At 40.9% G+C, this 27,251-nt stretch overlaps 6 protein-coding genes across 6 annotated transcripts; 3 read left to right on the forward strand and 3 right to left on the reverse strand.

The window, feature by feature from the left end:
* Positions 15–5,330, forward strand: LOC109711583 (FT-interacting protein 1-like). Its single transcript, XM_020234720.1, has 3 exons — positions 15–146; positions 768–3,232; positions 3,476–5,330. The coding sequence occupies exons 2-3, from the start codon at positions 1,769–1,771 to the stop codon at positions 5,054–5,056; spliced, it is 3,045 nt and encodes a 1,014-aa protein (XP_020090309.1). The 5' UTR covers positions 15–146; positions 768–1,768; the 3' UTR covers positions 5,057–5,330.
* Positions 7,212–10,278, reverse strand: LOC109711586 (60S ribosomal protein L6-like). Its single transcript, XM_020234724.1, has 4 exons — positions 9,951–10,278; positions 9,700–9,806; positions 8,111–8,292; positions 7,212–7,667 (listed from the first exon to the last, which is right to left on the reverse strand). Exons 1-4 carry the CDS (start codon positions 10,202–10,204, stop codon positions 7,512–7,514), a joined length of 699 nt encoding a protein of 232 aa, XP_020090313.1. The 5' UTR covers positions 10,205–10,278; the 3' UTR covers positions 7,212–7,511.
* LOC109711588 (pistil-specific extensin-like protein) lies at positions 12,502–13,454 on the forward strand. Its single transcript, XM_020234726.1, has 2 exons — positions 12,502–12,718; positions 12,908–13,454. Exons 1-2 carry the CDS (start codon positions 12,541–12,543, stop codon positions 13,237–13,239), a joined length of 510 nt encoding a protein of 169 aa, XP_020090315.1. The 5' UTR covers positions 12,502–12,540; the 3' UTR covers positions 13,240–13,454.
* LOC109711584 (TBCC domain-containing protein 1-like) lies at positions 14,037–19,241 on the forward strand. The gene is made up of 9 exons (XM_020234722.1): positions 14,037–14,616; positions 15,258–15,398; positions 15,622–16,011; positions 16,479–16,583; positions 17,156–17,296; positions 17,847–18,050; positions 18,140–18,232; positions 18,412–18,523; positions 18,730–19,241. The coding sequence occupies exons 1-9, from the start codon at positions 14,140–14,142 to the stop codon at positions 18,771–18,773; spliced, it is 1,707 nt and encodes a 568-aa protein (XP_020090311.1). The 5' UTR covers positions 14,037–14,139; the 3' UTR covers positions 18,774–19,241.
* Positions 19,830–20,837, reverse strand: LOC109711587 (thioredoxin-like protein Clot; the record flags this gene model as incomplete). Its single annotated transcript, XM_020234725.1, is given in 2 exon segments — positions 19,830–20,358; positions 20,767–20,837. Coding segments are annotated over 2 exon segments (325 nt in total), but the record flags the coding sequence as incomplete, so codon positions are not given.
* LOC109711589 (outer envelope pore protein 16-3, chloroplastic/mitochondrial-like) lies at positions 21,779–24,839 on the reverse strand. Its single transcript, XM_020234727.1, has 3 exons — positions 24,701–24,839; positions 23,999–24,335; positions 21,779–22,273 (listed from the first exon to the last, which is right to left on the reverse strand). Exons 2-3 carry the CDS (start codon positions 24,327–24,329, stop codon positions 22,131–22,133), a joined length of 474 nt encoding a protein of 157 aa, XP_020090316.1. The 5' UTR covers positions 24,330–24,335; positions 24,701–24,839; the 3' UTR covers positions 21,779–22,130.

The raw sequence follows: 27,251 nt of genomic DNA on the forward strand, positions 1-27,251 counted from the left end.
CAAGTATTGTTCAAGAGAAGGTTCTTGTATTTTTCCAACCTAATCTCAGGATTCTAGCGGCATTATCAGGCAGCTGAAGGCCTTACAGGGACGTTAAAGGCCATGAGATTGCATGAGTAGAAATCTTTGGGGTCATGGGATGGGAGGTTAGTTGCTACATGTTCTTCAATTAGATTTATACTTACAGAGTTCTTTTTTTGTGTGTATGCGTGGTAATGGATTTGTCTTAATCTCTCATGGTATTAGCGTATTTGGTTCAAGTAAATGCAATTGATTAGCTAAACTTCAAGTAACTCTGTGATAGGCAGATTACAAGTTACAGATCTTTCCAGTAGAGGGATTTGCCTAATGTGCATTGTAGCAAATTAAGATAACGGAGAATATGAGCATTCACCGGTAAAGACTATTAGACATAAATTTCACCACAATTTCCTCCTGCTATGATTACTGTAATAGGTGGGCTTACCCCACGCTAAATGCCGCAAGAATATGGCATCATTGTAGGCCAACGATTACTGGGAATCAAAAGCTTTGTATAGTTTATGATGGTGCGCATAATAAATTCCAGCTTAGAACTCTTAGATCCTTGTCAGCTGGAAAGGAAAAATTCTCTCTTTTAATATATAATTATGCATTCATAATCAACCAATGCAAGTTTAACTCTTGATTTAGACAGTAAGCTGTTCTACGCTCAATTTTATCTTAAAATTTATTTTGTTACCCAATTGTGTTTTCGTAGTGATACATACTTTTCACCGTGGAAACAGGTTTTCTTTTCACCTGGAGTTACTTGGAAGTTCCTGAGCACTGGAATCTGGCAGCACTTTAAGCAATCGTAGTTGGGAAAAGCGCTCTACTGCAGCGAAGTATATTTGAATAGAAGCTCTGGAAAAAGGGAGAAGTTGCCTCGTAGTAATGCTCAGATAAATAAAGCCTTAGCGAGACGATCAAGGGTACTATTTAATTCAAACTAAGAATAAAGCTTGAAGCAGGGCATCTTTGGGTGAAGCCCACCATGTCCCTAAAAAAGCTTCTGGGTTTAGCTTTTACTTTTCAAACCACTTAAGCTTTACTCTTTTAATTTAGCCCCTTCGTTTGCTTTTTCGCAATGCCATACCTGTGAAATGAAGAAAAAGATAGGCGTGGGGATCACATCCAAAGATCAACCTTTAAAGACATGTAACTCTTCCTTCACACCCTTCCACACCATGCATTTTAGTCGATTCCTAAACGTAAAAGCAAATCTTTTCTCTTTCTCTCTTTTTTTAAAAAAAATTGAGAGTGGATGGCTCGCAAACTTAAGTGTTGCAACTCCACTGATTTAACAAGACTAATAATTATATTATCAAAAGACAATAAATTACCAGACGGTAAAAAAGATTGATTTATCCCGGGTAACTTTTGGAATCAGTGGAACAGTGTGTCTTCTCCATGACGCATTAAGGTCATGCACCCTCGCCAACCCATTACCACCGCAACTTTATTCCCTCCACCCTCTCATCTTTTTAAACACGATTTGAGCTGTTACAGATATAAAAGAGTCGATCGTATTCATGTTCACGATTTGACACAGCTTCTCAATGAAACAACTCTTCTTAGCTCCTGCAACATGAAGCCACCCATCATTTACAATCCCTTTCATTTGCCCAGTACATGAATCTTTATGTGATCACTTTGCTTCCGAACTGCGGTTAAAGCTTAAATTGGTTTTAAGCGCGCCACTCCTCTTCCTTGAAGAAGAATTGGCGCCCGCCGCGGAGAATGAGCTATGAAGTTGGTGGTAGAAGTAGTAGAAGCCCATGATCTTATGCCCAAGGACGGGGAGGGCTCGTCGAGCGCGTTCGCGGAAGTCGACTTCGGTAACCAGATTACGAGAACAAGAACTGTTCCTAAAGATCTCAACCCTGCGTGGAACGAGAAGATCTCATTCTTTCTCGACGACGACCCGGAGGGTACTGCTGCCGACCTTTCGAAGCGGCAGATTGAGGTGAGCGTCTACCACGAGAGGAAGGGGTTTCCGGGCCACGGTTTTCTCGGCAGGGTGCGGATCCTCGGGTCGAATATAGTGAAGCAGGGGGAGGAGATTGTTCATCTGTTCCCACTAGAGAGGAAGTGGTTCTTCTCTCCGGTTAAAGGCGAGATCGCGTTGAAGGTTTACGTCTCCCCCGAACCGAAATCTCCTCCGCCTGGTTCAGCTTCTGCTGAGAAGTCGAAGGTCTCTTCGAATTGTGGTGTTGCAGGCTCTGAAGAAGAAAAGGAACCAAGTACTATAGTTGCTCAAGCGCCAACGCCGCCTAAGAAAGAAGAAAAGGAAGAAGGAGAAGAAGAAGCAGAGGAAGTGATAAAAGTAGAGACGACGCACCACATAAACAAGCAACAGGTCTCGTCCCAGCCCGGAAAATCTGTAGAGCAGCAGACTCCGGCGACGGTCCCCGTGGTGCCCGTCATGGCGTACCAACAGGTCCACTTCGGCCAGGCTCAGCCGAGCCGCGCAGAGGAGTACAAGCTCAAGGACACGAAGCCTCAGCTCGGGGAGCGGTGGCCGATCGGAGGCGGCCACGTTCGCGGGTCCGGAGGCGGCTGGATGGGCCTCGGCACCGGCGACAAGTTCACGAGCACCTACGACCTCGTCGAACAGATGTACTACTTGTACGTGCGCGTCGTGAAGGCGAAGGACCTCCCCGCGAACCCCATTACCGGGAGCTGCGACCCTTACGTGGAGGCAAAGCTCGGAAACTACAAAGGAACCACCAGACACTACGAAAAGAGGATGAACCCGGAATGGAACCAGGTGTTTGCGTTCTCGAAAGAGAGGATCCAGTCCACGGTTCTTGAAGTGTTCGTGAAGGATAAGGAGATGGTCACGAGAGATGAGTACGTCGGTAAGGTGGTGTTCGATTTGAACGAGGTCCCGACGCGCGTCCCCCCAGATAGCCCGCTGGCGCCTCAGTGGTACCGGCTCGAGGACCGCCGCGGGGAGGGGTTTAAGGTGAGGGGGGAGATCATGCTGGCGGTGTGGATCGGGACGCAGGCCGACGAGGCGTTCCCGGATGCATGGCACGCCGACGCGGCGTCGGTGCAAGGGGAGGGCGTGTATAGTATCCGGTCCAAGGTGTACGTGTCGCCGAAGCTGTGGTACCTCCGGGTGAACGTGATCGAGGCGCAGGACGTCGAGCCCAACGAGAAGGGCCGGCTGCCGGAGGTGTTCGTGAAGGCTCAAGTCGGCAACCAGGTAGGTTACATTGCTTCAGTAGCTGTTGTTGCTGTTGTTGTTTATTTGCTGAGAGAAAAAAGTAATATGCTACTATTTCATTCAATTAGGCTGATGAATTTAGCTAAAAGTTCAATAGAAGATCCAAAAAATTTCTAAGCAAGCAAATATCTGCTAACATTGTTTCGCTTGTTAAATATATTCATCATACTGTATGCATGCATGCATGTGAGCTTAATTAATTGTTTCTGCTGCTGCAACCAGGTGCTGAAGACGAAGCCGTGCCCGATGAGGCCGGGGCTGAGTCCCATGTGGAACGAGGACCTGGTGTTCGTCGCCGCGGAACCTTTCGACGAACAGCTGGTGCTGACGGTGGAGGACCGGGTGTCGGCCACCAAGGACGAGGTGCTGGGCCGGGCTGCGCTGCCGCTGACGCTGTTCGAGAAGCGTTTAGACCACCGCCCGGTCCACTCTCGCTGGTTCAACCTGGAGCGCTTCGGCTTTGCGGTGCTCGAGGGAAACCATCGGAAGGAGCTCCGGTTCGCGAGCCGTGTCCACCTCCGGGTGTGCCTGGAAGGAGCCTACCACGTGATGGACGAGTCGACAATGTACATCAGCGACACGCGCCCCACGGCGCGCCAGCTGTGGAAGCCGCCGATCGGCGTGCTGGAAGTCGGCATTCTCAGCGCGCAGGGGCTGATGCCGATGAAGGCCAAAGACAGCCGCGGCACCACCGACGCGTACTGCGTCGCCAAGTACGGCCAGAAATGGGTGCGCACGCGCACCGTCGTCAGCTCGTTCAGCCCGAAGTGGAACGAGCAGTACACCTGGGAGGTCTACGACCCCTGCACCGTGATCACGCTCGGCGTGTTCGACAACTGCCATCTCGGCAACAGCGGCGGCGGCAACAGCAACGGCGCCGCGGCACAGGCGAAGGATTCGAGAATCGGCAAAGTGAGGATCCGGCTCTCGACCTTGGAAATGGATCGGATATACACGCATTCGTACCCGCTGATCGCGCTGCAGCCGTCGGGGGTGAAGAAGATGGGCGAGCTCCAGCTGGCCGTGCGGTTCACGTGCCTGTCGCTCGCGAGCGTGATCTACCTCTACGGCCACCCGCTGCTCCCCAAGATGCACTACATCCACCCCTTCACCGTGAGCCAGGTCGACAGCCTCCAGTACATGCTCGACGTGGACTCGCACATGTGGAGCATGCGGCGGAGCAAGGCCAACTTCTTCCGGATCGTGTCGCTCTTCTCGGGCGCGGTCGGCGCCTGCCGCTGGTTCGACAGCGTGTGCCGGTGGCAGAACCCGATCACGACCGTCCTCGTCCACGTGCTCTTCGTAATTCTCCTCAGCTACCCGGAGCTGATCCTTCCCACGGTGTTCCTCTACATGTTCATGATCGGGCTGCGGAACTACCGATGGCGGCCGCGGTACCCGCCGCACATGGACACGAAGCTGTCGTGGGCGGAGGCCATCCACCCTGACGAGCTGGACGAGGAGTTCGACACGTTTCCGACGTCGAGACCGCACGACCTGGTGCGGATGAGGTACGACCGGCTGCGGAGCGTCGCGGGGAGGATACAGACGGTGGCGGGGGATCTGGCGACGCAGGGGGAGCGCACGCAGTCGCTGCTCAGCTGGAGGGACCCGCGGGCGACGGCGCTGTTTATAATGTTCTGCCTCGTGGCCGCAGTGGTGCTCTACGTGACCCCGTTCCGGGTGGTGGCGCTCGTCGCGGGGCTCTACGTGCTCCGCCACCCCAGGTTCCGGAGCAAGTTGCCGTCCGTGCCCAGTAATTTCTTCAAACGGCTACCATCCAGGATCGATAGCATGCTCTGAGAGGCGAACCGAATGGCCGGAGAAAGGCAATACGTACACAGGGGAAGTATAACGTGATTAAGTAACGTGATCTTGGGTTATCTCTTAATCAAGTTATACCATTGGTTTTTGGTGTGCGTTGTCGCGTGATTACACTCTTATCATGTTTGTTTTCTCCTCCTCTTTTATTTTAGAGTTCTCCTGTTCCGTGTGTAGAAGAATGGCTTGTTGAGGGAGGGAACTATGTATTACTTCAGAGATGAGGTGAATAAGTTGATGGTGTTATTTCATATTAGTATTCCTATTAACATATCAAATCCCCAAGGTAGCTTCCCCCTTTTTTTTTATTACCATTTTACACTCCTTTAAGGTCCCTAGTTCAAAATAACTGTTCCAGGTTTCAGAGTTTTCAGTCTGCAACATTTCGGAGCTCAGGTTTTAAATTGCTCGGATTTGAGTTGTATTTGGTTTTAGCCGGTCGCTTATTAGAGTTATGTTAATACATACATAGGATTTTCATAAGCTCGTTCAGGTTTAGGATTGCAGAGGAAAGAAGGCGCTGTTTACGTTAATTGGCCTAAAAATCGAAGGCATATGTCCTACGCATTTGGCTAGTGATCAGAGAACAAATAGCTCCCGACGTTTGGTCGGAGGAAACGCTGTAGAAAAAAGGTTCAAAAGACAGTTACTACCTCAAGACAGAATAATCCAAGCATGATCTGATAAATTACTATTCCAGCAAACCATTAGAATTGTGATATCACAATGACGGTTAACCAGAAGGACGGAAGGAAACAGAGCAGGTAAAGACACGTTAGCAGGCCATTGACGGATATGCTTAATTAGTAGTGAAAGGGAGATTCTCCACTTAAGCACTTTCTTTTGATTGATGGACAATCAAAGCAGCAAAATTCTTGTTTCCAATATAAAATAGTAGCCAGAGATGCTAAATTACTTTACAATGTCTACGTGACGGAAAAGAGGCTGCTCAATGATCTAATTTTCAACATGAAGGAAAAGCGAAATATTCCTAAGAGCTGAGATATCATCTACCACGATTCCAATAAAGCCTGTTTTGGTGGGGAGTCCTAGAAGAGCGGTAGATTTCAGTGGTTTGGCTCTTCTTTTTTTTTTAAAGCCAAATAGAAAGAATTGAACTTGTATATGGATGAGTAAAGTTGAGATTCCGCAGAAAATACCGGAAAAATTTGATGGGTTGCCATAGACTTAATTCTCAAAAAATAAATTTTCTGCAAATTGGACGCACTACCTATTTATTATAAAACAGTCTAAAATCTAGACTATATGACTAGACTGTAACTAGACTTGAATCTCCCAAGCATTATACTATGGCAACTTTAGAAGCACAATTTAAAAAAACAATATGATGTTTATATTCTGTGATTTTAACCTGAGCAGAATAAAAAATCCTGCAATTATAAAAATTTTCAGGATTCATTTTTAAATTGTTGGAATGCACATCAAACAATTTTACAAGATATCTCACAATTAAAATAGTAAAAATTAAAACTTACAAACTAAATTTAAAATTTTTAAATTTAAAATCTAAATTTAGATTTTGTAATTTGACATTTGAATTTTAAAATTTAAAGTTTCAAATTTTAAATATTAGTTTTTAAATTTTTTAATTTAAATTAAAATATATGTTTATATTTTAAATTTTAAAATTTAATAGTATAATTTTAAATTTTTAAAATTTAAAAACTTAAATTTAAAATTCAGAAATTGAAAGAGCCCACAAATCATGATTTTTTCGCTCTGTAATGGATTATTATTTTACTCTATTATCAACACATAGGCTAACTATGCTCCAAAAAATAAGCTTTTCTATGAGTATAGCATAATTTAGCTATGTTATGTTTTATAGAATATTCAAAAGGGTCTTAATTGATAATAATATCAATATTTTTACTCTCACCAAACCAAACTTATTTTTGAGTAAAAAGTAAACTACAAGTCAATTCAAACGCCTATAATCGCAAGCAGGCCTAAAATATACCTATACATCCACAGACGGATATATATAATATATAAAAGGAAGCCTCATTAAAAAGAAAAAAAAAACACCCACCCTTCAAAACGCTTGAGAACTTGAATTTAGCATCCAAAAGCAGTAAGTAAATAAAAATTGAAACCGTGCAACAAACCTAGAGTATCAGACAAATTACCACGTGCTCTCAAACTAATGCCAAAAAAAGACTGCTCCACCAATCACAACAACTTAGGACGCAGGAAAACCGAACCAGTTCGTTCTTTTACTAGATAGCAGAACCACCAAATAAAATTTAAGTATATGAACTTCATCCCTGATTTAACAAGTGCACACAGAGAGAGAGAGAGAGAGAGAGAGAGAGAGAGAGAGAGAGAATGTTCACCTACTCAAATTTCAAAATTGAAATTAAATCACCTAGAGTAAAGCTCCAGCAAACTCCAGAGAGAGCAAATAGATCAGATTCTAGAAGACAAGCTCATGGGGTTTCATGCCTGACCTGAGAGAGAACCTAGCAGATAAGTAGGCTTTCAAGTCAGGGACAGCTTCAACGGCCTTGATCAACTGGGCATCCACAGTCTTCTGGTCATCTTTCTTCTCCTGAGGAAGCGACTTGGTTTCCTGCATTTAAGACAAAAAAGGAAACAGGATTAGCTCATGTTTTCCTTTGTAGACAAACATCATGGTATACAATACAAAACTGACAAAATTTTATATTTATCAAAGTTTCCTCCAAATTATTCACTCACACCTCTGCAGACGAAATGTCACAAAAACAATGAATCGGCTGTACAATATTCAAATATTTGTAAGAATTCGATTAACTATTCATCCCTAAACTAGTCACCACTAATTGTTTTCACATTCTTGACTCTGGAATAAAAGAGCACGGGAAATTTACGTCAAGACATTCACTATAGCTCATAGCACTTTATAAGCATTCTTAACTTTTTGCTAAAACGAACTTTTCAGCCACGCCATCTTAATCCCGAAATGATGAACCTGTGATTAAGGATATAGCTGCAAAATATAGCAGTTACTATTTATTACTACTAGTGAATTACCTCTTTCTCTGTCTCAAAAAATTCGCCCTCGGTCTTCTTGGTCTTCTTCTTTTTCTCCTTGGCGAAGTATTTGTCATCAAACTTCGCAACATCGACGCCAGAAATATCAACCTTCGTGGATGTCCCGATAACATAAGCCTGGTTCACGCGGCGGAGAGGAACACCATTGACTTTGAATGGCCCTGCAGTCGATAGAAATTGTCAAAGTTAATTGTTAGATTCTAGCAACAGATTTAATGCTTTTGCAAAATGCCTTACAAATCATAGAATAGAGATACCATCTCAGAGCTCCAAACGAGAACAATACAGTATCAAAGCAATACAGGTTTCCCAGAGTGAATGAGACTAGCATGCAAATACACTGCATTCTGGAATCAAACACTACCAGAATAACCAATTCCATCTTGCAAGAGAGGAGTTATGCTACTGTAGATAACAATCATCTCGCAGTTGCTAACACCATCATATGCACAGAAACATCAATTTACAGTGTTCTTCTTCAGTTCCACCATACTTTAAATGATAAGAAGGCTACATTGATTGTGATGAAGTATAAACTTTATAAAACCAATGTACTACATGATAAGTTAACTGAAGAGGTTGAGAAACTGGAGAACTAAGGTTCAGAACAAACCCAACACTAACGCTATAAAAGTACAAACAGTAAAATTAAACTGAAACGCAACAATTTATACTGGAAACAAAGAAACTGATATAACATGCCTGGGGACACCACCTAATGTCGTTTTTACCAATTAATCTAAAAAATGTAGAATAACCAAAGCAGGTAAATCTGAGATTGCAAAAGCAGCTGCCCATAACTCTCCTTCATGACACGTAGACAGTACCTATGACTACGGCAGTCAAAAAGTGCCAATGTGGATATGTAAGACTATTCTGAGATGGTAAACACTACATTTTTCAAGCTTGCAAAATTAGAATATGAAAAACAAACATCATCTGACCATTTTACGGCTATGTAGCCAATTTATCTCCTAGCACATGAATCAAGATATAGGATACTGCAACAGTTTATGGAAACAACAGATTAGACGCACCTAACCAAACTGATTATCAGATAAGACTCTGGCTTATCTTAACAGAACATGCATTAAATTCTTCAATTCTTTTCAGATTAAAGGATAGATGGGAAAATTTGAATGAACAACTCCGTCAACCATTCTGATAATTATCCTTTAGTCTCTACCAATTATCAAGCGTGAATTCTGACTCCAATTATGTAGCTAACTAAGTAGCTACAAATCTTTTGCTACTTCTCAACAACCAGCTAGCAAACTGTCCTTAAGTAACCAGAACACAATATGCAGCACAAGGTATCCAAACAGGCCTTTAATGGTTAACCAGTCCCACACAGTGCAATTAACATGCAACACAAAAGGCTCGAACGATATCAAATGTTAAAAAGGTTGTAGACATTTAAATCTAAGCACCATTTCACGAAATGTTTTCTGAGAGCATAGTGCCCCATTATAAAATCAGAAAGGTAACTTTTTTTTTTCAAGAGTCATTACAAATGGTCTTGCATAGCTCTAAATTTCACATTACCGAATAATTGCAAGCATTCTCACCAGTAACGAGAAGCAATCCCGATGGAAGCTGCTTCAAGAAGACGACCCTCTTTCCCATAAACCTCCCCGCAAGCAAAATCAACACTGTCCCCGGGGTAATGCTCGCCCTATTTCCCACATCCAAACAAAGGACAGAAAAACACCAATTACCAACACAAAGATCAAAAAGAAACCTAGATCCAAAAGAGAGAGTACGAAACCCTAAGAGATCAAATCCACCAAAACAGAGGCGAAACTGAAGGTGGGAGCACCTGAGCTTGGTGGGCTTGGGCTTTCTACGGTTGGCGAGGGGCTTCTTAACGTCGTCGGCGGGGTAGAACTTGGGGGGCTTCACCTCCGCCGTGGCCGGCGCCGCCTTGGGCTCGTGGCGGGGGAAGGCGCCGCCGTGCTTGGCCTTGATGGCCCAGATCCCGCGCTTGTGGTACATCTTCGACCTCGAGAACTTGCCGATCCCGCGGACGAGATCGGGGTTGCGGCTCCCAACCCTAGCCTTCTTCGCCGCCATTGCTCTCCCTCTCGAGCACGGGGAAACCTTGGAAACGTAGCGGAGGCGGGTGAGAGAGGACGCAGACGCGGAAGAGAAAGGAGTTAATATAGAGGAGACGGCAAACCCTACTTGGTTCGTTAGGGTTTATCGGCCGTTTGTTTCGCGTGGAGATTCGTACGCTGATGAACTTTGAGTGCACTGGATCCGATCCGGATATGCGGGTTGGGTTTGGTTAGACTTGGGCTACTTCATGTGGGATTGATTTGGGCTTTTATGGTCCAAAATGATGAACAAGGCCAAATGACCCGTAAACATGAGTCAAAACGATGGCTTAAAGGCTTAGCGGGCCTACTTCTCCGTTTGGTTCTGCGTTAATTAGGGGCCGAACCAGTCGACCGAGCTGGAGCCCGGGTTCGACCAATTAGCCAATTTAATTAGCCATTTGATTAGAACCAGCTATTTTGCACCCCGTGGATGATTAGTAACAGCGATCACACGAACACTTTTTTGAGTAATGCTGTTTTTACAAAAGATTACCACTCCTAATTATTTCATATGATAAATTATTATGTTTGCCAATATTTGTGTTACAGCTCGCTAACTTGTACAACTTATCACAGTATGTCTCTCAACAGCGAGTCAATTTGGATGTTAAAAAAAGTAATCACCCATTCTTTTGATTTAGTACAAATTATTATTATTTTTTTGAACAATACATTCTACCTATAAAATAATTTATCTTATTCTAATAAAATAACTAGAACATCTAATCATACTAATTACTTTTCTTTTTATCACTACGTTGTCCTGGCGTAATAAAAATGATGATGCGCTACATAAAGATGTGTACATGCATCCAAATTTGACCTAAATTAACGTTAACATGGTAGTTAATGGCTAGATATACACAATATCTATTACCTCTGCGTTATGGGCCGGGCCCACATCTCATCTGTGGGACTATGCAACAGGAGGGCCCATATAAAGAAGCCCTCTTCAGCCCGGGCCTGTTAATTTGTTGGCCCACTAACTATATCTCTTGTCCTAGGCATTTTTAAATGGGCCTGGACTTGGTCTTTTCCTGGCCATTGTGTAGAAGCAGCAGTAGTGCAGTAGTTACATCTGGCATAGTACAGTAGGAACCTATGTTATTTTATTTGCTACATAATTTTCTAAGTTGGAGAGCTTGATCTTGAAGTTACTTCTTTAAAATATATATATATATATATATATATATATATATATATCGAGCTTGTTTTGTACGCACGATTGCGATTTGTGCGAGGTAACATGAAGCTTCAAGAACATGATTCAAATTAACATTAATAAAGAAAAGATTCATGGTTAATAATAATTTGATAGCTCCTTCCTGATCGGATCGGAGAAACAAATCCATGCAAAACATCCGACAATGCGACAATCAAGTCACGTGAGGAGCACCAATGCACATGAGGAATTAAGATTCCGGTTGAACTTCTTATGTTACTAACTCCGTCATAATTAAGGGGATCATTTCTTTATTTAAGTTAAATAAGGAGATATATTAGTTTAAATATCAATGTATCTAAAATCCTGTGCACCGACCAGCACAAAGATTAGCCTCTGATAAGATAAATTACCCACTCTGGACCTCTGTTCTTTGGCTTAAGCTTGTCCTTTTCTCTCGCACTATAAATAATCAATCGCATGTCCTAAGATGCACACGATGCTAGATACCAATGGTTGATCCTTGGAGAAAGCTTAATTTACGCAACTATGTGCCTCTAAGTTTCACCTCATTCCGCTACAATTTTTTTAATAGAAGCATAAGGTTAGAAGCAACAAGTCTCTCAATTACCATTAGCTCGGCCGACACAAATGTCACTCTAACAAAATTAACAAAGAAATTAGTAAAGGCTTAATTTGAATCAGTTAGGAAACTGTATGATGCTTCGCATAGTGTGCACCAATGTGTTCTTTTTTTCATTTTTTTTTTTTTTTGACAGATAGGTAACACGTTACTCGCTTCGTTTATTTTATTTAGAAATAAACTTAACTAAAAATATAAATCAACTAGAATTCGAATTTGGATTTCGGGTACCAACCATTAAGTCCTTTGCCACTTGTTCTAGGGACGGTCGGTCCTTTTTTCAATGTGTGCACCAATGTGTCCTCTTTTTCAAATTTTACCTCTGTAAATTTACCATGAAATGCACGTTCGTTCTTCAGGGCTACATTTAATGGTAGTACCGTGGCAATATATTTACTTGTTGCTGAGCCCCTATAAATGAATCAAGCCCCACTCGCTGGCTACTCCCAACTCTCACTCTCTGTTTCCTGATAGATTAAAGAAAATACTCATTGAGCAGCGAAATATGGCTCGGATACAGCTTCTGGTCCTCTTTCTCTGCTCCGTTTCCTTCCCTTCCAGGCTCTTCGTCGCTGCCGTAAGGCGAACCCCGGCAAACAGCATCACCGTCCAAGGCGTCGTCTACTGCAAGATGTGCCAGCTCCCCGGCTATGTCAAGTCCCTCGACGCCTCGCCTCTCCCTGGTCTCTCCCTCTTCTCTCTCCGACTATTTAAACATGTAATTAGATTAGATAGAATAAGACGAGAGAAGGATACGAAGAGAGAAAGAAGATAGATGGGCTAAAAAATTATCCTGGCTGTGATGCAGCGATACGACCATTTGATATCTCACCTTCAATCCTTCTCACTCTGGCTTTCCATTATTGCTGCAGGTGCGGTCGCTCAGCTGCGATGCAACAACGGTGGTCGCAAGAATGCGGCTTTGTTGATAGCGGCTACGACCGATGTGAGAGGGTACTTTAAGATTCAAACGACAAAGGTGACAAGCGCAATGGCGCGCAATTGTCGGCTTTTCCTCGTGTCCTCGCCGTTTCAAGGGTGCAGCATTCCGGTTTACGCGGATGGCGAAGGGGCTGCCACGGGCTTCCCGCTCAAGTTTGAGACAAACGCCGCAGCAGGCGGAGCTGCCGCGAAAGCGATCTTTGCCGCCGGGTTCTTCGAGTTCGCTCCGGTCGACATTGCTTCGTGCCCCCACCACCCTTGATCGCTGAAGCACTGCTGCACTGGCCCGGAGCCGTGACAGAGTGAATAAGCTGAGTCGAGTTTGCTTGTCTCCGTACGTAGTTTGAGCTCCTGCAGATAAATAGCTTTAATTGTAGTAATAATATGGTTTTGGTTATTGGTGAGAGGACAATGACAGTGTAATTCAATCACCGTCCCTTTAATGCACTACTATCTAGCTTATTACCTTGGAAGCAAATCGAGTACATTTTTAGAGCATTATCGGAAGCATTAATATTTTATTTGTTTTTTTGTTTTCGAAAAGCATCTAATAGTTAAAAAGTTTTGTTTACTAATATGTGATGCAGTTGATTAACAGAAAGTATGAAGTATAATCATAAAATATGAAAAATAGTAAAATGTTTAATTAGCTTAGATTATGTATTGCTTAAGAGTAATAATATTCACCGATTTACAAACAAACTAGCCTAAACCACTAGCTTTTTGTCAATTCATCAACTATAAAGACGCTAAACTTCTATTAATGTGTTTCCAAAAGTATCAAGCTTAATATTTTAAATATGTTTCTATTGCGGCGGTTACTATTGCAATTTTATACCACAAATAAAGAGGAGACTGAAAAATACTTTTTGAATATTTTTAGGATATTGAATTTTAATTTTTAAAAAGGTAGAAAGAAAAAAAAAAAAAAACCAACTATTGAATCTCATTTGATTATCCATACATTTAATTGGACGGTGGGGATAAAAGTCCAGGATGAGATAGAGGGTGGATGGATTGAAGTTGCACAGAAGTAAATACGCACTCGGTCCACGCAATAGTTTCTCTTTCCAGAGGTCGATCCTCCTCGCTGCTGCGCCTCACACTCTCGTCCTCGCTCCCGATCAATCCCCCACCCCACTCTCTGCGATCTCCTTCATCCATGGAACAAACAAACATGGACGCGGAACCACCGCTACCGCACCCCTCCTCCACCTCCTCCGCCCCTCTCCACCTCCTCCTTCGCCCTCGCCGCGAGACCTTCGAGCACGGCCTCCTCCCCATCCCCAAGCTCATCTTCTCCGACGGAACCCTAACCCTAGCCTCCCTCAAGGCCACGCTCCTCCGCAGGCCCACCCCATTCCCCCACCTCGTCGACGCCCCCGCCTTCGCCGACGCCCTCGACATCTCCCTCGACCACGCCCGCCTCGCCCTCCAAACCCTCGCCGCCGTACTCCCCTCCGATCCCGGCGCCGCTGCCGCCGCCGCCGCCGATGTCCACGACCTCCTCCTCTTCCTCTACGTGCAATCCTACAAGCGCCTCCTCCCCAAGGCTCACAAGGACCCCACCGCCGTCGCCGACGTATGGCCCTCCACCTCCGCCTTCGACGCCCACCTCTCCGCCCTCTCCCCTGTTCAGGTATCGCCTCTTCTTTTCATGCCCGATCATCCTACATTTGTGTACTAATGCTACTGAGAGACGCATCTAACTGACCGATTTGATGTCCTTAGCTGGAGATTGGTGTGTTAACGCGTGGAGGGCGAGGTTGTGTGGAGTGGGTCAAAGTATTACTAAGCAGAGGGGAGGAGAATGCTAGGGTTATGATTTATCTTTAGTAAAGGTGCTTCTATAGGTTGCAGAACAAGTAAACAAAAAAAGGTTTTAAGTGAAATAATATTAGATCATTTGAACTATGCCCTAAAGTTGGTTTGGCTATTAAGGTGCAACTGATTCTGGCTGTGGCTGTAGTAGAAAGGGTTTTCGATTTGCAAAATGGAAGGAAGATTTGTTCATTTGATTTGGTAGCATTGCACCAGTGCTACTATTTGGTACTTCATTCACAAATTTAACCGAATCAGACAAATGGTAAATTTCTTTATTTTGAGGGTTAGACTTTAGATATTTCCTGTCAAAAGCGAAAATGAGAGATTTAGTCTTCACGGCATTTCCTGAAAAATATTAAATGTGGAGGATATTTATTTTACGTACTGCATGGATAATTAGATCCACCTCTTTATAATTTTAATCACCCTGGGATTGTTTTTGTCGACATGTTGCAGCTGCTACGCAGTAGTACCCGTCGTTTTATACCTTCACAAGCTGATGAGGAGACGCACCAATTGTCGTATTTACAAAAGCATCTGGGCAACATTCTTGCACTTTTGGCAGATTCCGTGGAATATGAGGGCGATGAATCTTTGGTGAGTTATTTAAGGATGCTGTATTCCTCTCTCACCTCTGGTTAATCTGGTCTATTATAGATTTCAGCATTTTGTTGATGTAGAATTGGAATATGCCAAATATCGTACTCCTTGCACTTAATATTTCCTTTACATAGCAACAGTTTTTAGTCTTTAAAGTGCATATTCTAATGTCAAGGTTTTGCATCTTATTTCTGTTTCTTGTTTAAATTGCTCATAATAGGTTTTAACGGCCCAAAATTTTGAACACCTTGAATTCCTCATTCAAGTTGCTGAGAAGGGCTCCGAAGGAGTAAGCTTGAGCCAGGCAGCTCCCTTTTTTGCTAATTCAGATCCAGAGATGCCAGATGTTCCTGTCCCAGCCGCCCAAGTTCATGACTGGCTTTTACAACATATATCTGCTTCACTGGAGCATGCTGCTGAGACAGAAATAGTAAAAGATAATGGTTTAGTGAGACCTGCGGATCAGGATGTGCCTATGGCTGATGCCTCTGTGAATTCTACAGGATTACAGAATAATGTTGCGTACTCTCGAAGTCAGGTGTTTGTTGAAGGTTTCTATAAAACTTCTGTCGTCAAGCAGGCACATGATATTAAGGGTGATTCTATTAAGGTAAAGCTAGAAGTATTAAATGTGATAGGAGGCGAGTTTCTTTTGGATTCTATATTCTACCATGTGTCTATTGTGATGCAATCATTTTCTCTAACATCTTAAGCTTTTAGAGAAACAGATTGTTTTGCATGGTATCAGAGTTAAGAGATACTAGTTCAAATTCTATCAGTGCTATCTAGCAGTTAACTAAGAAAACCTCGATCCTTTTTGGCGCAAATTATGCATCTTGTTCCTTTAAAAGAGTTTCAAGCTGATATGCGAGGGGAGTGTTGAATACAAAATGTTTGTTAAAAACACCACTCTCTAAAAAATTAAGGTTTAGAGATATCGGTCAGTTCACAACTGTGTCATCTCATCTATGACTGGTATCGTACTGTTTTTTATTTTCCACTACTACTGTCTTTTGAGTCTTAACGGACACTTGGAGTTACTTTCCCATCATGTCACATATAGCTATCTCACTGCAGGTGTTGAATTGCCATGACTCGATAATCTACACATTAGCACCTCTTAGGTATGCTACAGTTTATGGATGTTCAGATGCAACTATAGTTGTCGGAGCTGTTGGTAAGGTACGTGCCCTTTTTTATACATATATCTGCTCTGTCTTATTTCTTCAGTGCTCTCTCTCTCTCTCTCTCTCTCTCTCTCTCTCTCTCTCTCTCTCTCTTTGTTTTTTTGGAAAGAAACCATTTTACCACCTTTCCATCAGTTTTTTTGTCTTATGGATCATCACGTGGGGACCTTTATATTGAGCCATTACTTTATTTGGCATAGCTGAAATTCTTGATTTTATTTTGTGAATCTCTGTTGCATCATGTGTATACTATGCTGCATTCTTGGTGTAGACTTGTCCCTCAACTTTTCAAGTCAATGCTTGTTTTAGTTTTGTAATCTCTTTAGTGTTTCTACATACATGGGTGGGCAAAAATAAATGTTGGACTTTGACTTTACATTTGCCAAAATAACTGAGCCAAAAAGGGTCGTCTTTATAGAATATTATCTTATGGTAAAGTTTGCTCTGTAGTTCACTTTAAAAAGCAAAAAAGGAGAGCCATTGGCTCTTGCTAATGAAGAATAGACATTCATATGTTTTTTGTTGTAGTACTGTAAATTTAGTGGCTCTTTGCTCATTCTTATGCAGGCTTTGAGAGTGGAGCACTGTGAGAGGGTACAAGTTATTTCTGTTACAAGACGGATATGTATTGCAAATTGTCGGGAGTGTGTGTTTTACTTGGGCGTCAATGAACAACCTCTTATTCTAGGGGACAATCATAAATTAAAAGTAAGTTTTTGCTTCATTAACTATGCTCCACATCTCTTATCAATGTAGAGTTTGCTTTTGTAACCAGTATAACAAGTAGGATCAAGGATGCATGTTTCTACGTTTCCAGATGTTCTCACATTAGAATAGCCTAAACATGTCTTACTTGGTACCTACCAGTAGTATCTTAGTAGGAGGTAATGATTACTGAAATTAGAGTAGGGTAATGATGCAGTTTGTGCATTTTTGGCTATAATAAGAGGCAATACTTAAATAGTTTTGCAGTCTAGTTTACGCAGACTGCCTTCTGTTGTGTACAGCAAGCTATGTGAATTCTTCAGGCATTAGTGCTCATGCTTGGAGGAGAAGGAATTACAACTTAGCAATTGTATCTGCAATGGATTCTTTAGTAACTTATTTATTAAGCTTGTAAAAAGGAGGCAATGTTACGCAACCAAAAAAATTTCCTCCTCTTCTTCTTAAGGTGTCCATGAATTTGTGAGCACCTAGTCTATCACAATTCAATAATATTTACATGTTTTTCTTTTTCTAATATTTTTTGGTCGATCAGGTGGCACCATACAATACCTATTACTCGCAATTGGACGAACATATGGCTCAAGTCGGAATTGATGCAACTGTTAATAGATGGGATGAACCCCTTGTTTTGGGCATGGTCGATCCTCATGATCCACTCTCTCATCCTGCAGGAGTTTCTGACGTACAAGCTGAGTCGGCTACTTGTCTCGATCCTGATCAGTTCTCAAACTTCTTGGTATTCTGCATCTCATATATGACATCTTTAAGTTATGTCTTTAATGTGCTGTTTCTGTTATATTCGTATTCCTTCATGTTGATGTACAGATTCCTAGCTGGTTTGGAACTGAATCAGCACAAACGACAAAGCAAAATCCTTTTTCATTGCCTGAGAGTTATAGAACATTCCAGAATAAAAGCGTACGTCGGCAAATTCTCTCTGTCTGTCCAATTGCTTAACCAAAATTTCATTATCATTTATCGTGCCGCCCATTTTATTAAATGTTTCAGCATGTAGGCAAATTATAGTAATTGTATACTTTCTAGTTTATATGTACCAAAGTTTTTCACTGGAAATATTCAATGGAAATTTGTTGCAGCACTCCACTCTACAAGAAACGCAGCAAGTTATAAGGGATGTACAACTTGAGAAGGAAAAGAAACGAGAACTGCTGTGCGCTCTTCATATGCATTTTAAAGACTGGCTGTATGGTAATTCTCTTACCTTCTCTTTGTAAAGGATTTGCATGGCGATATTGATGGTGATGCGTGTAGAAATTTGAAAATGCTATTTTTTCCCCTTCTTCCTTCTGATCTTATAATTGCAGAGCTGTTAGCTCGCTAAAACTATAGTTAAAACTGGAAGCAAAATCTAAATTACTGATCCTGGTTCATTTTTTTCTTATGTCAATTGACAGCTTCTGGGCATATTCGCCAACTCTATTGTCTACAAAGTGATTGAACCGTAAGCTTTTACTCACAATCTGTAACCTCTGCTTATAAAATTGAATAAGAGAAGCAGTTCCGACTCCTCTACCTTTCTTTGGACATCCTTGCCTTCTACATTTCGAACGGTCTATATATGGTGCCAGAAGATATGCAAGATATGTATTATTCACTTGCGACATCAGGTGCTTCGAGAATCAGATAGGTGACAGTGCTTTATCTCTGTCTACCAAGTCTTGTTGTAATGAGGTTGTATTACTATGATTACTTACCTTTTTATTATTTTCATTAGATGGTAGTTTTCATGATGGTTTGTAGTTTCTGTATATTATGTAGCGGCTAGTTGTAGTGCCGTAGGGTGAGTGGCTTTGGTCGGCATCAACTTCTTTAGGACTATTTATTGTGGTAATTAGGTTTGTTCATTATGATAATAATAAAGAACTTACAGAGTGTATAAATGAAATGTACATATCCACTTATTATTTGGGCCATCCTCCTCTTCCGCAACGGTGTTGGGAAATCAACTTCTTTTTTCAGTGGTATTATAAATTGTTCTTTGGATCCCTTGTGAATGGATACCACGGACACCCTCCATTTGAGCCTCCATTTGAGCCTATAAGACGAGTTATTGAGGTCCGATAGTTCCAGATGTGGGCTACTCATGCTCGAACTCATCATCATTATTATTATTATTATTATTATTATTGGGTACCTCTCTAGGCCCTTCAAATTCGAACAAAAAACTTATCATTTGTATAACTATGGTCTTATTATGTTCCAATCCTTCTATATGAGTTTCATTCAGTCTCTTCTACAATTGGCACCTCTTTGATGTGCTGTAAACTAGACCTTTCTCTTATCTGTTCTAGTCCAGAAAGAATCAAGAAAAAAAAAATGGAATCAGAAAGGTTCAGATACCTAGAGATCATGCTTCCACAATCATACTTTGATCAAACATCATGCATCAGCTCAGCGCACTCCACACTACATCAAGGGCATTACTATGAATGAGTCGTCATGAGGAATAATATGTCAATGTATTTTTTGATTGTGTTATGAAGCATATGAGGAGTAACAGGAACACACAAGGCATTTTTTGCACTGAAGATCCAAGAGCAAGGTAGATAGGTAAGATGCCTACCGTAAGAAGCCATATCTTTTCTTTTATTCAAAGCATAACGGGTGCTCGTACTATCGGTAGAAGTTTCATAGAGAACGAATATTATTCTTGAAACATAATAATGCGAGTTACTTGTTCAGAATTATAATATATATGTATATATATATATATATATATATATATATATATATATATATATATATATATATATATATATATATAAAAGATCAATTGATAGCAAGGAGGGCATCAATCTTGTCGGCAACATGAGCTTCATGGTCTTCAAGGCGCCCAGCGATGGCCTCATTCTCCCACCTTATCAGCGTCGGAACACCGGTGAGCTTGAACCGAGGGTCTACTCGCCACGGATGGCTGGGATTCCTCCACGTGGGCCGATCGCCAACGTACGCTCTCAGGAGCGCCACGTCGCTCTCCGAAGCCTCCAGTTTCTCGTAGATGACAGGCTCTGCTACATTGCAATCTGCGAGTTGAAGATAGAAACTCTTTACCTTTGTGAGCAGCAGCAGAGACGATGAATTGGTTTTTTTTTTTTTTTAAAAAAAAGAAGAAGAAAAATCTACAATGAGGGAGGCAAAGAGAGCACAGCTTCTTCTCACGACTATTAGTATTGGTACAATGCTCTGCTGTCGAGCTGGTGGTGGTGCTACGAGAAAGCGCATTCATTCATTGTCATCAACTTAGATAAACGCGAAGTTTAAGCGCACGAAGAAACCCTAACCCTGATATGATACTTGTTTTTTCTTCTTCTTCTTCTTCTACTTCTTTTCACAGGAGAAATTAGGGGGGGCGGGAAGAAGAGAGAGAGAGAGAGAGAAAGAGAGGGATGATGTTGGGCGTGTTTGGGTTGAGGGGGATGTTATGGTTTTACCGGGGCACCAGCTGCGGGAGGTGGCGGGGTCCTTGTCGGCCAGGAAGAGCAGCAGCAGGACCTTCACCGGGGCGCCCGAGGCCGAGGCCGAGGCCGAGGTCTCCGCCTTGAGCTTGCCGAAGGCCTCCTCGAAATCCGAGACGGTGGCGTCGGTGGTCCTCAGCGGCATCTTTCCCCGGAGAATAGTTGATGGGAACAAGGACAAAGTGTTCTCTGCCAAGCCCTAGCTAGTATTGCGTTTTTATACTCGGCCGGCCTCGGCTCTGTGGCCTCTGGGTCTCTCTGCTTCTGCGTTACATTTAAGCGGTTTCGAATACCGGGTAACCGGGCCTTGCGCAAAATGTCTTCATCCCTGATCCCTCCACTTGCAAGGGAGACGCCCAATAATAAATTACCATTTTACATGGTGCAACTCAATAGAAACTAATATTTGTTCCTTTTTTTTTTCTCTTTTTTTTTTTAAACTTCTAAGTTTTTGCTGTCTACTCGTTCCATTTGCGCGTAATATAGAATTTTTACCTGGATTTTCGAGATAATCACGCTTCAAATACGGAGAGCAGGAATTAGAACGAAATATTCTAAGACTACTCAGCCGTATCGTGGTTGCATATATATATATATATAGAGTTGAGTATGATACTTTTACAAATATCACCATCACGGTGCTATTAGGTTTTAAACCATTGGATCTACTTTTTGATTATTAATAGCCCTTGAATTAAATACTATTCCACCAACCACTACCTACCACCATCATCTCAACCTCACATCTCTCCATCCAAGGACTAAAAATACACAAGTATCACCCCCATGATACTTTTACAAGTATTATAGCCCTACTCTATATATATATATATATATATATATATATATATATTACAATTGATTGAGCTATGAGACATGACAGAGTGTTCCTGGGAGGTATTCACTATTGAGTAATAGAAACCCTGAAACCTTTGCAGGTAACTAGCGCTGCAACAAAGGGAGAGCGTAAAAAAGATTTGGGCTTGTGTTACTAGAAAAATAACCGTAATTAGAAATAACATTAAAGGGTAGCAGAGGGAAAACTTCCCATCTGGAACAAGTGCAAAACAAAGCCAAATAATTGTTACAAGCTCCCTTCTTATTACCCACAAGAGGGAAACAAAACTTATTCTGCAATTCCATCATCCTAGTTCTGAAAATAGAACACAGATTGCTAAAGATAAAGCACGATTCCTTTGCACGGAACAACAAAAGATGTCATCCAAGCGAAAGTAAAAAAAAGAAAAAAGAAAAAAGAAAAAAGAATACAGGCTCAAAAGCCAAATCTCCACCTCCACGGCGGTAGTTACAAGAGTATGAGCTCATTCATATCAGTGTGGCTAAGTAGCTGACCTCTTCTCAGTGGTGTATGGGTAGTATTCTTTACCATTGTCTACCCTTGTCGTGCGGCCCCCAATGTCCAACACAGCAGAAGTAAATGCCAGGCAAGATCCTGCAGAGATGGCAGTCTGTATGCTCCTTCCTGTGTTAAGTATCCCACTCAGTTAGATTACAAATTTGAACGACATTAAAATGTAGAGAGAAACACCATAGGTACCTCAGAATGCAACGTAGAATGTTTGTCGATGAGTTGGTTTTGTGCACGCAACAACTAGTAATTAGTTTAGCGTATCATGGTTAATGCAGATCTCAAGTGTTATATTTGAACCTTGAAAAAACTAGCCCACTCACTATGCGTATGAAACCGGCTCTTCAATAAATACCCCAGGTCTGAAAACTAGTATATACAAGATATGCTGCTATATACAAACAAGAACTCGAGCAAATTTATAGGACATAATAACAAATAAACAAAAGAGGCAGATAAGGCAAAACAATTAAACTTTAGTTTCGTCCACCATCGTGCAGGTTGAAACTAGAAAGAACGGAAACAATGCCAAAAATCTTTAAGAAAGAAGGTTGAGAAAAATAAATTATGGCCCTGAAGAAAGGAAGAGTAGCTTGGAGAAAAATAACTGTAAAAAAGAGTCCTTCAAATCCCACAGAAAACAAAACAGGGCCTAGACAATTTCAAAACTTGAATATATGCAGAGGTTAAGGGAACAAAAGAAAAAAAAAAAAAAGTAGAAGTGCACCCAAGTCTCAGTTGGACAAGACTTGCATTACATACAGATCAATAATACCCAACTTAGCCATATGTGAAGGTAACTAAATTAGAGGAAGTCGTAGAACCTTAATGGCATAATGTCACAATGTCACAAAAAATTTCACTACCTATTTTCTCTTGATACCAAATGTACAAACAGAACTATTAAAGTAACCGAACAAACAGTAAAATGGAATGATATGATAGACAAGCTAAGCGGCTAGTTCAGCTGTTCAGCTAAAAAATTGAGCTTCTTTGTGTAGAATTACGGCGTCCAAAAGACACTGAAAATGCAACTCACTGACATACAAACTTTCCTAATCGCAGATACCTGCACCTAAATATATCATGCATATTGTTGATCTTCTATCTTTCAGTCTCTATAAGAGATCAAGTAGGCCTTTGTAATTAAGAAAACAATTTGACCGCTTCCGTTAACATTACTAATAACATGTTAAGTCTAAATAGGATAGTAAGGAATAGAAATTCGATGATCAGGTAAACCTCTTAATAGAAATTTCATGATCCAGACAGCACCTATCAGTCTTTCAACTCCCAATATGTCTTTCAACTCTACACTTTTATTACTTAATGTAATACTCTTTAATCTTTAATGGACATTATTCAGTCCAATATAAGGTCTTACCAAAATATCGTGCCAAGACGATAGAACCCATATCCAATCACCAAACAATTATGAAGAAACAAGAAGAAAAAATTTGTAAGAAACCAAGAGCTAAAAGATAGTACGTACATTGATAGAACATGATTATGAAGAAATGCAATCACGAAAGAGTTAACTGGCCTACCTAGTCTAGCATACTAAGTAAGAGATGGCATTATATAACAACATTTCATATGTCCGAGTTAATACAGAGGAACCGAAACATCACAAAAAAACCTCTTACTACAGTTTCGTTTCAGAATCATCCAAGTTATAACCTGATAACAAACAGATGTAATGAACTTGATGATACATGGTCTAGAAAAGTCATATGCAATGATCACCAATAGTTTCTATCAATTGAATTGTCTCTAGTTTTCGCTAAAAACACCTAAACAAGATGAAAACTTAAGCATTAACAAAGTGATAGCCTGTACCTTTAAATCCATATACAGTTGCTCCAGCAACAAAGGCACCGACTGCACCATTAACAAAGTCCCTCTTCATCCTCTGCTTCTGCACCAATTGCTCCACACCAATGTAGAGCCCTCCTACGGCGGCGAACGTGAGCCCGTAGCTTCCGCACATCTTCAGGGTTCTGATCAGGCCGGGGAGCGCAACGCTCCTCTCGACACGCGGCACGTCGTACCATGTGGCGACGATCGTGCCCCAGATCGTCCCCGCGGCCAATCCCGTGGTCGCCCCCTTGATCGTCTTCATCACCGCAGAATCCTCATCCTCCCTTAGGTTAAGATCCATCTGATCCATTCTTTGCTACAAATCATTAAAATTAGGGTAACTAAATAAACACCAAATTAAAAGGATCAATCTAAACTATCGCGATCCAACATTAGGGTTTTGAAGGGGAAAAAAAAACATAAACAAATTGAAAACCCTAGAATTCTCCGATCGTCGCTACACTTCTTTGAGATCAACAATTCCATATAACCGCACGAATTATCGAAGAATCAAAGAAACGAGGTAAACAGATCGAATAAACAGAATAAAAGCCCTAAAATTCTCTGCGCAAAAAAAAATTATAATGAAGCAAAATTAGATTTGGCTACAAATACAAGCAATCCAAACTACAACCAAAAAAAAGAAAAAAAAGAAAAAAAAATTCGTAGAGGATTTGGTACCTTTTCGTAGAGGTTTTGCGTAGCGGTGAGCTCCTTCGGTCGCCCAGGGCTACGAGCTAGCCGTCCCCCAAACCGAGCTCTCGAACAACTGGGGGCGTGAAATTACGAAAATACCCTTTAACGTCTCGATCAGTAATGGACGGTTGATGATAACATAGGAAGTGCTTCCAAGCCGTCCGATTAGCAAAGCACAGTATGAAACGGTGTTCTCGACCCGTAACACTGAGCTTCTGATTGGAGTAAGTGGGCTGGGCCCAAAACTTCCAACTAAGTGGGCCGAGCTCGAATCAAGTTCGAAAACAAAAGTGTGGCATGGACTACAGAGTCCGGCCCACTAAAGTTACGGAGTGACAACTTACAACGACGACCATGTTTTGATGCTTCTTCGATGTACGGAAAATTAGTGCTTTTCTTATAAATACTCTTTTTTTTTACCCTTTTTATTTTTAAAAACTTATATTTTACCCTTCAATATTTCAAGTTATTGCATTTAACTCCTCAGGTTCCATCGCTATTCCGTTCATTTCTTACAATTTATATCGAAAATACATTTCAAAATAACATAAATATATTAAAAGATTATTTTTTTCTTATAAAAAAAGTATGGATAATTTGTTTATTTTGTCCTCTCTACCCTCTTGAGAATATTTTTAAAATTTTAAGGGGGCAAAATGTAGGTTTTTTAAAGTTAGAAAAGAAAAGTAAAAATTACGAGTATTGACAGATTTTTTTTTTTAAATTTAGCTAAAAAGAAATTTTAAACCATTTCTTTTGGTTTTGGCCAGAGGTATGTTTGAATGACATGTAATTAACCAACTGATCACGCGAAAGGGACGCAAATTATTTAGTACACATAATGATCTACTACAATTTGGCAACCATGTCAACTAAGGGACCTTCTATAAAAGTGCAATAGCAATTCACCTCTTGTAATTGTGCTTTGAACACGTCTTTTTCATCTTTTTTGGAGAAAATGTTTGGTAACCACCATATCCACATTTCCATATGGTTTAGGGTTTAGTTTCCCTTGGCCACCATTTTGTTTTAACTCTTTCAACGTTCACATCTACTAGAGTAACTTTTTCTTTCTCTACTAACTGTTTCTTAGAAATTATGCAACTGTTACCTGCATTAAGGAAAAACACCTTAACAAAATTAAGGATCTTTTCAAATATAGAAGGATTGCAAACTATGATCACTACCAAATCTGATTGATATATTACTTTTTGATAGATCACCTAGTGTGATTATTTGCATTTATGTACTACTCTATTTAGTTGTTATTTACTATATATATATATATATAGTAAATATATCTTAATGCTTGATATTCAAGATTCTAACCTCGAAGCCTAGTTTAAATTTATTTTTAAAAAAAATGAACGAAGCAGGTAAGTTTGTTATATTTTCGTAACAAACTATATATCATGGTGTTTTAACAAAATCTAAGGTTGCTTTTTAATATCTATGGTTATGTTTTAACAAAATCTACCTTCGTTTCCAAGCAGAAATAGTGACCTAAATTTCATAGCTTCTCCTTTTATTCAGGAGCCCACCCCTAGGTTTTCACTCACTTTTTCCACATGCGCAACTTAAATTTGAGACGTACACCTCGGGGTTTAAAACGCTTACCACCAAGTGGTCTATGAACTGGATTTAATAATAAATAGAGCTGCCTAGGGGTAGATCTAGGGCTCTTTTGAAGGATTAAAAGCTCAAAAAAGTAGTGGCTTGATCTCCTGTGGTGGATAAGAATCTTACAAGCATGTTTAAAGTGGAAGTGCATTAGCAAGTTATTTCCTGGTAATTGATACTCTTTTCTTTAAACCATGCATATAGCAGTTTAGGTTGGAAAAGAGGAAAGAAGCTCAGGGATGTTAGGACGAGAAAACTAAAATAAAAATAAAAATAAAAAAAAAAAACAATTATTAGTATAAGACATACACAGAGGTGAAAAAATAAAAGGTGCTGTTAAATATAAAAATATTTAAACACTGTTTTCTAAAAGTTTAAATTTTTAGAGTGCAACGGTTGAACGTTTAAATTTTTAGAGTGCAACGGTTGAACGGTTGCTTAAATATTTTTATATTTAACAGGTACTTGCTTTATCAATGAAAAATAATAAAAGAAAAGTACCAAAAACTTTCGCATCATTTACCACCATAACTTTATTTATCTCACGGTTTTCATGTTCCAAGGTCACATGCAGGCGAAATTTGTCGGAAAAGTTTTTTGGGGAGGTTTAAATGGGCTAGTGAGGGGCCACTTAATCAAAAAGCTTCCACCTCTTTTCATAAATTGTCCCACAATTCCAACTAAAGTCAAGATATATATTGAAAAAATTTTATCCGCCATAATTATTTTATATAATAATAATAATAATAATATCAAATCAAAGACTTGTGTGTGCATTACACACGAATACAATGACAAATATTTGGAAAATATCATCTCACTATAAAATCACCTTTTTACCTCTGATTATGCTATTGGTCCTCCTACATGGCATAATAAAATTGATTGAAACTATAATCCATGCCATGCAATTGTT

The sequence above is a fragment of the Ananas comosus genome, linkage group 6 (assembly GCF_001540865.1).
Source record: "Ananas comosus cultivar F153 linkage group 6, ASM154086v1, whole genome shotgun sequence".
NCBI lineage: Eukaryota > Viridiplantae > Streptophyta > Magnoliopsida > Poales > Bromeliaceae > Ananas > Ananas comosus.